The 17111-nt window shown below is 33.6% G+C and overlaps 1 protein-coding gene across 9 annotated transcripts in view; it reads left to right on the top strand.

Moving 5' to 3' along the window:
- Positions 1-17111, top strand: part of AHI1 (Abelson helper integration site 1) — a 203085-nt gene that overhangs the window by 64423 nt on the left and 121551 nt on the right. For 8 of the 9 annotated variants that reach the window (XR_005985976.1, XM_041743284.1, XM_041743282.1 and 5 more), the window contains exons 19-20: positions 11074-11270; positions 15005-15031. Coding sequence is in view for 8 of the 9 variants with exons in the window: in XM_041743284.1 (XP_041599218.1) it covers positions 11074-11270; positions 15005-15031 (224 nt within the window). In the remaining variant the exon portion in view is untranslated. Of the gene's footprint in view, positions 1-11073; positions 11271-12101; positions 12181-15004; positions 15032-17111 lie in introns of those variants that run through there. The other variant, XM_041743286.1, reaches the window with a different exon arrangement.

Raw genomic sequence — 17111 nt, 5'->3', positions numbered from 1 at the left:
AAGTCCATTCTAGAAATGTAAGCAGAAAGCAAAGCATTTTTAGGAGTTCAAAAACAGAGGTCTTAGGTTCAGTTCTATTTCTGTAGTGTACAAGCCTCTTGCCTTCCTGAAGCTCCATATCCTTATCTGGTAAGTGGCGCAACTAATGTCCATACCTCTGCTACCTAAGAGAGTCATTTGTGAGGATACTGTGAGGCAGGGACTGTGAAAGTACTTTGCAAATTGAATATAATAAATGTAATAAGGACTATATTGAAACAAGGAAAAAGGTAAAATGGGTTGTTGTCATGCTCATTTAACCCATATATACTTTGTGGGAACTGAGGTTTTAACATGCTGATAAACACCTCTATATGGAAAGGGAATTGAGAAAAAGTTTTTCCCCGCTCTTTTATTAATTCTGTTGGCAGCCCTTTATTTATTAGAGTGTGTACCTTTCTGGGTCAGTTGTATTAGGAAATAAGTGCATGAAGTTAAGGACATTTTATGTGTACTGTATTTATGTAGAAGAGGAAGGAATTCAAAGTGTTTCAGAAATTAAAATGTTCAAATAATACACATGAAATTAAAATTATCTTGTGCCATGATTTTAGAACACAATTTTCAGTATACTAACACCTTAACACCTTTACAAATAAAATTCAAAATGTTTCAACACATTTTCCTAACTCTTTACTGCCTGTTTTTAAAATGAGGAAGCTTAGGAAGAGGTTACATAATGCCAAGTAATCCAAGATTTAGCACAATTCTTGTGAATGGTTAATACTGGTATTCATAAGAAAACAAAAAGTTTTAGACTCTAAAATATTTTACTCATTAAATTCAGGCTGTAATCATCAATTCAATAGTATTTAGATTTTTCATTAAAACTTATTTATTATTAGCTTTTTACAGGTTTGCCTTATATTTTACTCATTTTTAATGCAAAAATATTCTGCCCAAACTTTCTTATCTGAAAATAAAGTTTACATGTATCTTTACATAAATGTTTTAATGGTATAAAATTTGAAAGATTGAACAGTTACATGATTTTTAAATACTATTTATCCGAATGCTCATACATTTAGGTATTTTTCAAGGAAAATGGAGTAGACTCATTTTTTTGGTAAGTTAAATAAGCTGCTAATGAGACCACAGTGGTAGCTAAATGTATCATCTGTCTTTCAGTTCTAGCAAAATCTGTGAAGAGTCAGCAAGCGTCTTTCCCTGTTAAGCATATGTTCAAGTTGTGGTCTTTTGGGTCTTTCATTCTACTGACTTTTTGCTTTTTTTGGTAAGAAATACAATTTTTACTTTCAGAAGGCAGTTTTATTTGCCTGTTGTTGAAAGGGTTAATCATCTGGTAATACAAAATTTAGTCACAGAGTACCACAAATAATGTACTTTTAGGATTCCCATAATAATGCTAGTCAGAAGAAACGGCTTCTGCATTAAGTTTATGAAGCCAGACATCAGCAGTTAGGGTTAGGGTTAGGATTAATATTCGTCTATCTCCATCTCTAGGATCCTGTTCTACATGTAATGATAAACATAACTAATACTTACGAAGCACTTTCTTTGTTCCTGGTACTGTTTTAAGCACTTTACATATATTTACTTCATTTTTCACAATGATCTTAGGATAGGTACTATAATTATCCTCATTTTACATAAGCCAGGACTTGGATCCATACAGTCTGGACTTGGAGACTATTCTCTTATTTGCTACACTATCCTGCCTTTTTAGCAAATTTCCTGAAATACTAGCTTTTGATTCTGATAAGCAAACCTTTTTTTTTTTTTTTTTTTTCTGCAATACCATTTACTTTATGCCTCTCTGTGGAGTGATTTCTTTGTATCATCTGTACTTTGTAGGCAGCAGAGATGGAGACTTATTAATATTTTTATTACCCTTACATATCCCGAATATATGTGTATATTCGGGACACACAATGAATATGACACACAATGAATATATGTGTAGTATTTTAAGTAGTATCAAGTGTTAGTTAATTTGGGAAGTTCTCAGCATTATTTTCTAATCCCAGGTGATGAGCCTAATTTTCCACTAGGTGGCAGTCTCTTCTCTGAATCAGTGTTAACCCTGGATACTTCTTTAGTCATAGTATCTTAGACAAGACAAATAAATTATTGAGCATCTATTGTGTGCCAAGTTGAGCAGAGCTATAAAGTCCAGCAGTCAGACTCAGATTACCATGCTCTTTTCCAGTCTTTTGTGCTTCCCAAGTGGTTGATGAAACCTCTGGCAAAATTTGTTACACTGAACAGCAGTCTCTACCATTGACGCTTAATGGAATTTATTCTATTTATTATATTTCTAAAATTCATATTTGATAACAACCGCCTACACCATTGTTGTTGATAGCTTTGTTTTTCACAGTGTGACATACTGTACCAGAGTTCAAGGCAATGTATATCTTTATGTTCCTATAAAAAATTTGTTATGTAACTTGCTCATTGACCAAAAATCCATGGTGTTTGCAATTCCTTATGTCTAACGTAGTGCCTGGCACATTACTGATGTGCAAGAAGTGTTGGAAATAAGAATTTAAAATCCTATAGGATAGCATTTTCCCTTTGATTTTATAAAAATACAGAATGAAAGTCATAATCAGTGAGAAAATTGGGTGCTAATAATAATAGTGGTAGTACTAGCTAACATTTATCAAACATTTCTGTGTGTCCCCTACTCTTATGAACATTTTACGTATATTTTTCCATATAGTTATTTCAAAACCCCACAAGGTAGATGCTATTAATACCCTCATTTTGCAGATGATGAAACTGAGGCACAGGGAGAATGAAGTAATTTACATAAGGTCACACATTTGGTAAATGTTAAAGTTTACCCAGCTGTCCGAGTCCAGAGCCCATACTCTTAAAACAGTGTATTGTTTGTTTTCAATTTTGATATTTAGGAGGGGCCCTTAAGACTAAAAGGAATTTTCATTATCTAGTATTATTAATAGTTCACTCTTTTACAAATGTTGCGGATGATTAAAAGGCATTAAGTGATTGTATTCTCCGTATAACCCAAAATATGAATTAGCTTTATTATGTACTCAGTCTTAATGTTAACTAACTTTATAATAATTTTGCAACAAGGTAGTGTTTCTGGTTGAAACTAATTTAATATGCATAGTTGTAAAATGTAATAGTGTTCTTAAAGTATTAATGACTAATGATTCAAAAAGAAACTCAGTTACAATTCTCATACTTGGATAAGATTATGCAGTAGCGTATATAACTGATTATAGGTCATAGTTTAAAATATGTTATTACCCTATTAGGAAAATTAAGAGATAGAAGTGCCATATTAGAAGGCATGCTTAAACTACCTGTTTCTTGGTCATATCCTGAAGTCTATTTTAATATTCTCCATATAATGGATACTTTGATTTGAAAGGCTATGTCATTCAAGGATTCAGGACATATGAAAAACTGGCTTTGAGCATAAACCAGAGTCCTGAGTTCGTCATCCAGGCATTCTTTTTTTTTTTTTCTTTTTTTTTTAATGCTTATATTGTGCTTTGAAAGTGCACCAAGAGGGAAGAATGGTACAGTGCAAAATAGCAGGATGGTGGGAAAGGCTGGAGTAGGAGTTAGCTCATTGGGGTTCTAAAAGTACGGTCACTTTCTGTTTGACCCTGGTCAAGTAATTTAGCATTTTTGCATCTGTTTTTTAACATGTAAAATAAAAATACCTGTCCTGTTTTATGTATGTGTTTCATCAAAGGCAAAAATGAAACTATAAAGTATAGCATGGAGCAGAGATATATTAAGAGCTCCTGACCCAGGATACAGTAGAAATCCTAGCTGTTTTCTTTTTTTTTTTTTTTCCTAGCTGTTTTCTGTAGCAATATACGCGTCACACAGTTTAGTTGCATAGCATGATGTATGAAAATTGATTGATAATGGAATAGGAAATCAACAAAAGAATAATAGTATGTACATCAGCAATTTGGAGATAGTTTATTATATTTTGGTGTTCACTTAACAGATTACTGGATGCTGGTAGATGCTCTTGCTTTTGGTTGGCTTTGAGACGTGAATCTGTTACACTTTCTTATAGAAAACTTTGGACAGTTTCGTTAGTAACACAAGTTCTCCTGAATATACCCAGGCTACTAGAGTCAAAGCGTTACTCAATAGAACTTCTCTGGTCCATCCACATAGTTTCTTCAGATTAGCTGAAGCTGAAACAAGTCAGGCCTTGTAAAATACAATTTAAAAAAAGCATCATAAACCCTTGAACATTCTTATCCTAGTCCATTCAGACTACTATAACAAAATACCAGAGACTTCATGGCTTGTAAACAACAGAAATTTCTATCTCACAGTTCTGAATGCTAGGAAATCCTTGAGATCAAGGCATGGCAGATTCAGTGTCCAGTGATAGCTCACTGTCTGGTTCACAGAATGGTACCATCTAGCTGTAACCTCACATGTAGAGGGGTAAGGGAACTCTCTGAGGCCTCTTTTTTAAGGAGAACTTAGTGCCCTGTTCATGAGGGTTCTGCTCTCATGACCTAATCACCTCCTGAAGGCCCCACCTCCAAGTACCACCACTTTGGGCGTTAGATCATGGGACTCTCAAGGGGACACAAACACTCAGACCACATAAATTACCTACACAGCAAATGCTAGAGGAAGGAAAAGAGGATGCTGCATAACTGCTGACTGCTAGGAACCTAGCACAGTAGACCTACTATATAGCTTACAGTAATACTATATTAAAAATAGAATCATTTATAAGTAAAAGAATTAAGTATCCAGTAAAATGACTGTATGCAGTAACAGAACTATATTTAATAATAGGTCTTGAACAAAGGGATTAAGTGTTGAACCAGAAGGCAGTCTTAATATTAATATATTATAAGAGGAAGATATTTTGGTTTTTGTTGTACTTTATTATTATAAAGTCAGTAACATAAGTAAACTTAGGTTTAAATAATAACAAACTTTGTATTCACTTCAAATGCCAAGGGCTCTTGATTAAAAATATCTTATTTCCTCTGTTCTTCCTCCTATAAAGATAAAAATCTCCTGAGAAAACCACGCTATTTCTTATAATTGTTTAAGGCCAGAACATACACAAAAGCACTGAGCTTATTATAAATCAAAATTTGATTATCAGTTATGAAAACATTGTACAATTTTTTTAATTGTGCAAAATTTAGAATCCCCAACTATAGCCAGCTGTAGGTAGATTTGGAAGTAATTTGATGGGTATAATGTTCCTTTAAACAAATGTAGTTGCCCAGTCTATGTTTCTCAGCCCCTTGTGGATTCCTCTGCTACACCAGTTAGCACATAACAGTAATTTCTTGTTGACCTTCAAAAGATTCAGACCCCAAGTGGGGACCACTTGTATTCCCAGAGCCTGCTGTCAAAAAGTTGTGGATATGAGATTGTTAAAATTTTGAGTTTTATCAGGTTAGGTTAGAGTTTTAAATGTACAAAATTAAATTAGCCGAAGAAGACAAAATGACTAAGTAAAGAAATAGTTACTTAATTACAACATCATACTCCCAATCATGGCCTATATAAAAATGTTTCAGAAAGCTTGAAATGTTAGAAGCACAGAGCTTGAGTGAATTTCAGAAAGCATCAATTATGACCTATTTTACAGTGAAATCTGTATAGTGTTACACAGATAGATGTATATACTTCTGGAGGGTTAAGGAGGGATAGGATGCAAAAACTTGTAAGTAGCTTCTGTTTCTAGTATCTGAGAAACTAGGTCTTTGTGAATAGTTCTGCAGATTGTTTTTTATGGCTGCCTTCACAGCACCAGAAGTGTTAAAGATAAAGTTAGGTGTTAATGTGACTCCTTGAAATCCAGTGAGATGGCTTTTGTATGGAAAATTCCCCTTAAACAACAGAAATAAGTATTCATAAATTGTTGGATGTTTTCTTTTGTAATCTGCCTCTATGTAGGCCATTTTAATTCTTTCTGAAAGGCATCCTAATACTGCAAAAAATAAACAAGTATTTAGGCAGTGATTTTTGTTATTTTTTACCAGTTAAAAAATATAATACATGTTTAGCATAGCATAATACTTATAAAACACAATTTTGCAAAAAGAATAAGATAAATACCAAAATCCTGCTATCCTGTATAACTGTTTATACCCAAGTTTATGTCTTCTGCACATAGCCACTCATAGATTAAAGTGAAATCATGGTTGACTGATAGATAACTAGCAAGTACAGAAAAACAGGGAGTCAGGAAATGCCATTAAATATTCAAATCCAGCTTTACTTTCCATTCATAACAACAAACAACAATGAAGTGTTCAAAAGGACAGTTTTGAAAAACAAATAAGGCAAAGATTGTGAAACATAATTTTCACCTGTTGATTCATTCATCCCTGGCCCATAAGCCTTCCAATTTCCAATTCATAGAGCACTTTTCTTTTACAGCTTCAGAGTTTTCTCTTGTTCTTTAAACAATCTTTGGATATTTGGGAGTGAATTGTCAGAGTGCTATGAAAGAAAGTCCAAAATATGTACTGAAAAATAGCAGTCAGACCTATGAAAATATAAATATAGAAGCAGCTACACTTCCATGTGAGAACAGTAATTGGTATTGAGGAAGGAGCATCTGTCTCTGAAAGAGTGAATGGTAAGCAGGTCTGAGGAGACCTCAGTAAATGTTCCCCAGTCCTTCCATCATCAGGGTCTGCAGGAATAGAGTGCCTGTTAGTATGGAGCTGTGCGTTATTTAGAGTGTGTAAATGAAGGAGGGCATGAATATGGTGATCAGGGACCGAAAGTGTTTTGTATGTGCTATCTCACATTCATGGTTGTTGCAGCTAAGGTTGGTGACTAAAAAAACTGATCATCCTTTTGTGTATTTATTGTATTTAAAAACTATTTTGTCTCTGATTAATAATGCATTAGCGATATTTCATCATGGCAATTAGACTTCTATATATAACTTTAGTGGCTGAATTCCCTTTCATTAAATGTATACACCATAATTTATTTAAATGATTATTGTACAATTCCACTGTTAGATATTTTTTCAGTATTTTAAGCAGTACTTTGGTACACACCTCTTACTCAGTTCATTTCTTAGGAAAAAGTATCTTGAGGTATACTGGATCAGTTAAACAGGCAAAAAAAAAAAAAAAAGAAACCATCACTTTCTAATTTGCTTTTTTCCCCCCTATTTCTTCTTGTTGGTGATGTTGAATATATTTTTATTGGCTGCATGGTTCTTTTGTGAATTTTCTGTAGTGATTCTTTGTCCATTTTCTGTTAGATTAGTCATTTTTAATTCATTTTGTGGAGATTCTTTGCATGTTAAGAATATTAACCCCCAGGGTGCTTGGGTGGCTAAGTTGGTTAAAAGCATCTGACTTTGATTCAGGTCATAATCTCCGGGTCCTGGGATGGAACCCACATCTGGTACCCCACTCAGTGGGGAATGTCTGTCCCTCTCCCTCTGCCCCTCCTCCTGCTTGTGCTTTCTGTCTCTCAAATAAATAAAATCTTAAAAATATATATATTAACCCCTTTTATCACTAGCTTGTCATTTGCTCTTTTTTTTTTTTTTGGTACGAATAGCATTTTTAAGGTATAATTGACATGCAGTAAACTGTATGAGTGTAGATATATTTAAACACTTCTGAGACCATCATCTCAATGAAGATAATAAACATATCCATCATCTGTAAGTTACTTTGTGTTCCTTTGAAATCTCTCCCTACCTCCTCCTTCCCCCAGGCAATCACTATGAATTAATTTCCATTTTCTAGAATTTTATATAAGTGAGACCTTTATACCATGTAGCCTTTTTTTGGTCTGGCTTCTGTCACTCATTACTTGGAGATTTATCTATATTTTAGATTTTATCAGTAGCTCATTTTTTTTATTTCTGAATATTGTTTCATTTTATGATAGATCACAGTTTGTTTTTCTATACACCTGTTGATGGGTGTTGTGGTTGTACCCACCTTTTAGCTATGAGAAATAAGCTGCTAAGAATATGTATCTACAAGTCTTTGTATGAACACGTGCTTTCATTTCTGAAGAAATTTCTAAGAGTAGCAGGGCTGCATCCAATTGCAGATGTCCATTTAACTTCTTAAGAAGCTGCCGAACTGTTTTTGAAAGTGGTTAGGCCATTTAACCTTCCTACCAGCAGTATATAAATGTTTTAGTATCTCCACAGCCTTGCTAAATTTGAAGTAGTCAGTCTTTTTAATTTTAGCCCCTCTCATAGGTGTACAGTGCTATCTCGCGGTGATTTCAATTTGCTTATCTTTAGTAACAAATTATGTTGAGCCCCTTTTTCGTGTACATATTTGCCATCCATTTTTCTTCTTCCGTGAAGTGTCTGTTCAAATCTTTTGCCCAGTTTATAATTGGCTTGTTTTCTGACTATGGACTTCTAAGAGTTAGGTTTTCTCTGTACAAGTAGTGCTTTATTAGATATATGATTTGCAAATATTTCCCCCAGTCTTTGTCTTGTCTTCTAATTGCCTTCTTAACAGTCTTCAAGAACAAATGTTTGAAATTTTGATGAAGTCAGAAATTACCAATTTTTTTCTTACATCGATTTTTGGTTTTGTATCTACAAGTCTTTGCCTAATCCAGGTTCGCAAAAATACTCTGCCTGTATGTTCTCTGAAAGGCTCTTATGGTTTTTGGTTTTACATTTAGATTCATTTTGAGTTATTTCTTGGACATGGTGCAAACTATATATCGAAGTTCATCTGCTCACATATGAATATCCAATTGGTCTAGCACTATTTGTTGCAGAGACTATCCTTTTTACATGGAATTCCCTTTACACCTTGTCCATACATGCTAGGTTCTATTCTGTTCTGGTGATCTATTTATTTATCTTTATGCCAATATGAAGTGTCTTGATTACTGTAGCTTTAGAGTAAGACTTGAAGTCCCCTTTGTTCTTTTCCGAAGTTGTCTTAACTCTTCTAGTCCTTTGCGTTTCCATGTGGATTTTAGAATTTGACAATTTCTCCTGCTAGAATTTTGAGTAGGATTACCCTGAATGTACACATCATTTGAGAGAATTGGCATTTTAACAATAGCTATCATTTCAACTATGCACATAGTATATCTCCTCAGTTTAGTTCTTCAGTTTCAGCGTGTTTTGTAGTTTTCGTTGTGCATGTCTTTCACATCTTTCATCAGTATTTCCAAAAGTGTGAAATATTTTTTATGGCATTGTAAGTGGTATATATCTTAAAAATTTCAATCTCTGACTTTTTGTTACTTGAATATAGGTATACAATTATTTCTGTGTGCTGATCTTGTATCCTGGAACCTTACCTGAAGTTGATTATTAGTTCTAATGTTTTATTGTTTAGATTCCATTTGGATTTATTTACATAGATGTGGGGCCAGGACCTGAGAGTGAGGGAGTCTCTCTTTAAATGCTTTTCCTTATGTACTTCACTTGCGTCATTGTCATCTTAGTTCTACCTAAATGATTCTATCTATAAAGACAGTTTTATTTCTTCCTTTTATACATTCTATCCAGTTTTTCGTTGTTTCAAGCAGGAGGGCAGATCTCTGGTCCCTTTTAATCTTATTTTGGCCAGAGATAGAACAGTATTACCTGTCATTTGCTTTCTAATTTTGAGTATTATAGAGTTTTTTTTTTTTAATGAAAAGTCTTTAAATGTTTATGTAGCAAAATCTGTCCGTCTTTCATATCGGCGACTCTTAACATTTTCTGACTCATACAGTCCTTTGACAAATAATCTGATAAAAGTTACGGATCTGATTTCCAGAAACATTTAGATACACATTTGTATTTCTGTATGTAACTTTAGTAGTACACAGAATTCCTGAAGGCTGGTCTATTGATTTCCTGTTACAAATCTTGATTATATCAGTTACTTTTCATGTTATGTTTAGAAAGGCATTCTATTAAAAATTATATAATTAAGGAAATACTTTTTAAATGATCACAGTATATTTTTTCTTCTTTGTATATACAAATAGATGCTTACAAATTTTCATATTCCTTTATTTTACAAATAAGGTAATGTATGTAAAATCATTCTAAAAACTATAAAGTACAGCATATATGCTGTTATCCTTGTTGTCATCATCATCATCATCAAAAACATTCACCCTTTCAGCCGCCTATTTCAGCCTGGGGAATTAAATCCAAAGAAAGAATTGTTTTAAGAAGTAATTTAAGCTATGGAAGTAGTCATTCACACATGGTCTGTAATGAGGAAAAACAGAAAACATTATAAATATTCAGTAATAGGAGAATGCATAAATAAATAATAGTGCTTCATTAGATGAGATGTTGTAAAGGATTTTATTTTTTTATTTTTTTAAAAAAGATTTTATTTATTTTTCATGAGAGACATAGAGAGAGAAAGAGAGAGAGAGAGAGAGAGAGGCAGAGACACAGACAGAGGGAGGAGCGGACCAGGAAGCCTGACGTGGGACTCGATCCCGGGTCTCCAGGATCCCGCCCTGGGCTGAAGGCGGTGCTAAACCGCTGAGCCACCGGGGCTGCCCTGTAAAGGATTTTAAAATGGTAATTACAGAGTAATAAAAATATGAAAAATATTTAAATTGAAAAACTTTACATTTTATTCACATTATGGTATCTTGCATAAAATGTACATATGCATAAAGACTCAAATAGAATATGAAAACAGTTGTTTTAGGGAGATGGGTTTGTAAATATTTTCATTGTTCTTGCCTTTCCTTTAATTCTATTCTGTTATGCCTTTGATTTTTTTTTTTTTATATTAAATGTTTTCTGTATACACATATTTAGAGTTAGGCTCCCATCCCAGTTTGTTGTTTACCAAACCAAGAGATTGCCTTCAAGGCTCAATTATAATACTTTGTGACATAAATTATCTGTGAAATTGTTTTTTTCCTTTTTTATGCTTTTATATTAGAAACTCCATATTTTGTCAGTCATGTTGTCTTTTGATTACTCAGTTTTTAAAATATATTATTCAGTTTCTAATCATTTGTTTAATGCTACAATTTCATGGCTTAATTATTTCATTGTGTTTTTTGCTGTGTTGAGTTAAACTAATTATGGCTTTATTTTTCCAGTTGCCCAGCAAGAGGCTGAAATGTTCAAACGCTACAATGGAACATTTCCATTACCTGGAATACACCAAAGTCAAGATGCTTTATGCACCTGTCCTAAACTGCCTCATCAAGGCTCTTTTCAGATTGATGACTATGTCCACACTGAACATTCCTCAATGAAGATGCAACAAGTGAAACAGAGACTCGATTCTGTCACAGTATGTATAATGATTTTATGCAGTTGAGAAGTTGGAAATTCTGAAACCATTTTGATTCTGTTTTACATTGTTGTGCCAATAAATATTAATCCAACAAAGTTAAGTTAGTTACTTAAAAATAGGCTTTCTTATGCTTTTATAGTTCCTTTGTGGTGTCTGTTCTAACATCACTTACTGCAGTAAGCAGACCAATTTAGGATAACCCTCATGCTTTCCTGACTTGATATTTCTGTAAAAACCAGCCCAAGACCTGTTTTGCTGTTTAAAATTGGAAGTGTGTATATTTGTGTATATGTATAACACACAAACACAAAAACACTGGGAAAGTATTTATGTAAATTATGTTAAAGGAACAGCCTCTTTAATATGCAAAACTAAACAATAAAGGAAAATAGACTTCCACAAAGAAATGGATAAAAGAAATAAGCACATACTTCCAAAGAGAGTAGATACAAACATTCCTTAAGCATATTTAAAAGGTCTTTTATCTCAAGTGCTGTAAAAACCAGGTATTGCCCATAAAATGAGAAAATAGATTATGAAAATGAAGAGGAGGATGCTTATTAATAATATTGTGCTAAAAAAATATTGTGCTATTCTTTCTGTTATAAATTACTGCACAGTGTTTCTCAAAGATAAAGAGTAAAATGTATTGAGAAGCTTAAATATCCTTAAAAATATTTATGCTCTTTGACCATAATAGTTCTTTTAGTTAGAGTTAGTTTTGAGCTCCAGGAAGACAGAGACTGTGCAGACTTGTTGCTTGTGTTCTCACCTTTTGGCACAGTGCCCGGCACTTATTAAATATTCCTCTCTCTCCTCCTTTGATAGGAATCTTGACCAGTTTTAGTATATATGCTGCTGAAGCGAACACTCTTGACCAGTTTTAAACCAAACATATCAGGAACTACATCACTGAGGCACTTTAGTTAGGACTGTACTTACAAAAGGTAAAAATCCAGGAGAGAATCTCCTTTTCTTCCTTGAGAAAATGAGAATTTCAGGTATATCAGACTGCTGGTTTAGCTGGAATATACGGGAAATATTTTGCTTTTTCTCAGTATAAATTTTAGAACATATACTATAATTTATTTCAGTGTTGTAATTTTGCATATTTTAGCATTCTAATTTTATTGAATAATATATGGTGTTCTGGATTTTAAAAGGAAGTACAAATAGATAAATTGAGTTTTAAAAATTAAAGAAAAATGTTTCTTCACTGTGGGAAGAAAATTTGTCCCTTGTCTAAAATTTTACATGACAAAATGACTTTACAGATTTAAGAGCAAATAACTCACAGAAAATAAAAGAACAAGTTTCCTGCAATCTGTGGATCTTCATGCTATAAAACTTAACATCCTGGAATCACCTCAGTCTTGTATCTTTTCCGTCATCTTACATAGCTGTCATCTTCAGATAAATGAAAGACTATAAGAGCAGAAGAAAACAAATGTAAAGGAAAAATCAGAAAGATATTTTTTAAGATATGAAATCTAAGACATGGGGAAACACACTGATAATTTATTATAAGAGAAAAATTTATTTCTCTTAGAATCATTATTTAGCTTTTACCACATCTTTCTTTTTAAAAATTATTTAGAATATCTGTTTGCATTGGGATTGAGGAAGATGAAGGCCACCTTTGGAAATAAAAGCTCTCTTCGCTGTGTTTTTTGAAAAACCATGTTTTTCCCATGTTGAGACAATTCACTGAACTTTTTTTCAAATGTTATTTGCAGGGTTTTTTTTTCATAATATATATAGTATATATGGGAATAAAAACAAAATGTCATCTTTATTCCTATGGCAGCTCTATTCATATTTTACAAACATTTAGATTGACTGGATTTTTACCTTTTGTCTTGATGCCTTTTTCTTGTTTCCTGTCATTTATTACTAGAGAAGACTTGATTACTTCTGTATTATAGAAGACTGCATTACTGGAGATACTTTTCTTTGTAACCACAATCGGAATTTTTTTAATAAAATGCAATGCAAGTTTAGGGTGTGTGTGTGTGTGTGTGTGTGTGAGAGAGAGAGAGAGAGAGAGAGAGAGAGAGAATTGCATAGCCAGTTCAGTTCAGCAGGCATTGAGTAGGTATTTACTCATTAATAAGTAAAGAATACAAAAATAGAGTATTCTATGTTCTCCGAGGCTTTACTGTGCAGTCCTTAAGCTGTTTCCTACATGACTGTGTATTGCTGCTACAGCAGTCCCTGGAGGCATACAGCAGCCTAGATTCTAAGGATCTAGGTAGACAGTATCTTGAGAACACTGACAAAATTCATTCTAAGGATCGCTTAGGTAGACAATATCTTGAGAACATTGACAACATTCATTCTGAGGTTTCAGAATTTGATCTTAACTGTTCATCCAGACTTGCACAGAATCTGAGGTACCTACTAGGAGTAATCAGTCTTACAAAACATTAATTTATAAACTTAAAAAACAAATTATGGTGAAAGGTATATGTTTCCAGCTGCCTGAACACTCAAGATCACTCTCCCTTTTAAAAATTAATCTGAAACCCAGGTTAATGATTACAGAGTTCATTATTAAGCATAGTCATAGGAATAGGGATTAGATGGTTTTATGCCAGTGTTGGAAAAAAGGTTAATTTTCTCTGCCCTACAGGAGATTTCACCTAATAATGATTGGTGGTGATTAACATCTATTTAATTATGAGTAACGACTGAATAATGAATTCCTGTGCTAAATGCTTTACATCTTTACATGTTCATTGTATTTAAACCTCAAAACTATCCTATAGTGTGGGTGCTAGTATTACCCCCATTTTACAGAAGATGAAGCTGAAGTTTCCAGAGCCCACGCAGTATCACTCGTGTCACACAGACAACAAGCACTAGAGCTGAGATTTGGTCCAGGGAGTCAGATTATCATGTGCAGTTTCACTTTCTCCTTTTAGTGATCGAATTACTAATATTCTTCAGACACAATATCTGTCCCATAGAAATTTCTGGATAAAAAATTGATGTTCCTCTTTCAGTTCTCTTTTTTCCTAAACTCCACATTCATCATTACCGTTTTTCTCTGGTTCTGTTGTAGGCTGATGATACATGCTAACTAACCTTTTTGGACTTGAGTATTTTTTATGTCTCCTTAGCAGCAAATTTTCAAATCACTCATGTGTTGACTTTTGCTAGTTTCTTTTTCGGAAGTGATCATCTCTTGGCCTTGTCCCATGAATTATGGGCATTTCCTTTCTGTAGCTCCTTCAATACTGATCATATACTTTGTCATTCAATAGTGTTTATTCTTAGATTTCCTCTGAAATAAATTACTAATGTGGGAGTTATATTTGTGAGCATTGTTATTTGGGAGATAATTATATATGGCAATTAATTCTGGGTGTGTTTTTGAGACATGTTAGTGTTCTGGAGAATTTTGCATTTACCAGTTTATTAAGTTTGTTACTTATGTTTATTGAGACTACATGTTTTTCTTGAGACAGATACATGTGGGCCCTCCAGAGTCTTATCCTCAGTGCCTTTTCTTTTGGCAGGTTAGATTTACCAAGAATTGATTGGGTCTCTTTCTTTAATTCAGCATTCTTTCCAGCTCAGAGTGACAGCTGCAGGGTGATAGATAAAGAAGTTCTCCCAAATGTTGATTTTTGTTATTAAAACATTAAGATTGGAATAGTTGAGAAGAGTTGATAATTTTATTAAAATGAAATTATGAATATTTCCTTACTGTATTGTATTTCTTTTAGGAGGTGATACGAGCTTGTGCTGCAAAGGTAAGTAGTTTTTATTAGACAGAAGATAACTTTAAAACCAAAGCTTTCACTGTGCTGCACCAAAGGATTGAAATATACCATTCATACTTTTTACAGAAGTTAGATGTGTATTTTCCTTATTTGAGCTCAAATTTATCGAGGAATTATATACAGGAATCTGAGAATTTAGCAAATACCTTTATATTTTTGAGGATTTAAGAATATTAAGTGATTAGGATATACTTTCAGTAAGGGATTAGCATGGTCATTTGATCCTCTGAGAAAAATATTATATGATACTTAATAGGTAAGATATATCAGTACAGTTCCAGTGGATGTATGCTGAGTAAACTGTATAAGTCTTGAGATTGCATGCAAGCTGTACGTGAATAGCAGTGATATACTATGCTGATAATGCTCTTGATCATTTATACCAAAGTCTCACAGTTCTTTTTCCATTTAACTCTGTATCAATCCTGAGACACAGATTGGATATTGTTATTCCAATTTTAGAAAGGAGGAAGCTGAGGTTTATTGAAGTTAAATGATTTGCTCAAAACCCCAAAGTTAGTCTAAAAATAGTAGCATATAATATTTTGAATATTAAACAATTTCAGTGAAATTGTATCAGAGATACTTTCAACACAGCAGCTTTCTTCCTTTTACAAGCAAGGTTATTTTACATCCAACATTTAACTCAGTTGTCAGGAAAATAAATTTTAATTTAAAAGAGTTGGAATAGGGATCCCTGGGTGGCGCAGCGGTTTGGCGCCTGCCTTTGGCCCAGGGCGCGATCCTGGAGACCCGGGATCGAATCCCACATCGGGCTCCCGGTGCATGGAGCCTGCTCCTCCCTCCGCCTGTGCCTCTGCCTCTCTCTCTCTCTCTCTGTGACTATCATAAATAAATAAAAATTTAAAAAAATAAATAAATAAATAAAAAATAAAAGAGTTGGAATAGTACCACATTTTTGTCCTTCCCTCTTCGTCTGTCCACTTCCAAAATTCAGTTGAATAATTAGACATTCATTCATTTACAAATGTAATTATATCTGTCACAAAGTAAAAGGGTGAAACCTTCAGAAGGGAATTAGATGGTGTTAGTATGTCAAAGACTGCTTTATGTAATATCAATGCAGTGAAAGTATTTTTTTACTGAGTAGACATCTACTACCAACTAGCAGGCACTTGGCATACAGAAGTAAATAGAAGTCTATTGTTTCTTTTCACATGGGGCATCTTATAGAGGAAACATGTCAGAAAACACTGGGCTTACCCCATCAGTGAGCTGTCCAGTATCAGTGAGGACCCATCACTTTTTTACCTAATCATCGCAAGTCAACAGGATATGGAATATAGACAAGGGGAAGGAAGATGGAGGGGTGGGGGAAGAACAAACTATATTCTGACTTGGGCTACAGATGTTCAGGAAACTTGTTCCTGATAGCAGTGATTAGTATAATGATTGTAGCTCCAAGATTACTAAATCTTCTTAAGTATACATAGTATATACAACTAAGTCTAAAAAATAATTTTCTGACTAGCAATTCAGAGCTATTTCTCTTTAACAAATAAACATATACACTTCTTTTGCAAAGCTGTCTGAATGTCCAAATAGTAAAGTGTTCTACATGTATTTGGCAAGGGCTTATAGAAACTGTCATCTGCTAATCTGGAATCTCTCTGTAGGTGAAGGATCTTGTTATATTCATCTTTGTACCCCAAGTACTTAACAAAATAGAATAAATGCTCATTTGAAAATATGGTGACACATTTGGAAATTAAGTATTTGGAAAGATTGACCTTACTAATATCTATATTTTTTTAGAAGTTTTATTGAGAGATGATTCACATACCATAATATTTACCCTTTTAAAGTGTATACAATTTACTGATTCTTATGCTGATAACAAAGTTGTGCAAGCATCACTACTATGTGATTTTAAAACTTCTTTATTCCCTCCAAAAAGAAATCCTGTTTCGATTTTGTAACCTTGAGGTATCTACAGGCTTAGATTTGGGCTTGCTTCCATTGCAGCTACTGTGGCATTAGAACTGCCTCAGACTCACGGCCTCCTGTTTAATTTAACAGTGGCAATAAT

This window comes from Vulpes lagopus, chromosome 2, assembly GCF_018345385.1.
Source record: "Vulpes lagopus strain Blue_001 chromosome 2, ASM1834538v1, whole genome shotgun sequence".
Taxonomy (NCBI): domain Eukaryota; kingdom Metazoa; phylum Chordata; class Mammalia; order Carnivora; family Canidae; genus Vulpes; species Vulpes lagopus.
This window is presented reverse-complemented; position numbering and strand designations above follow the sequence as displayed.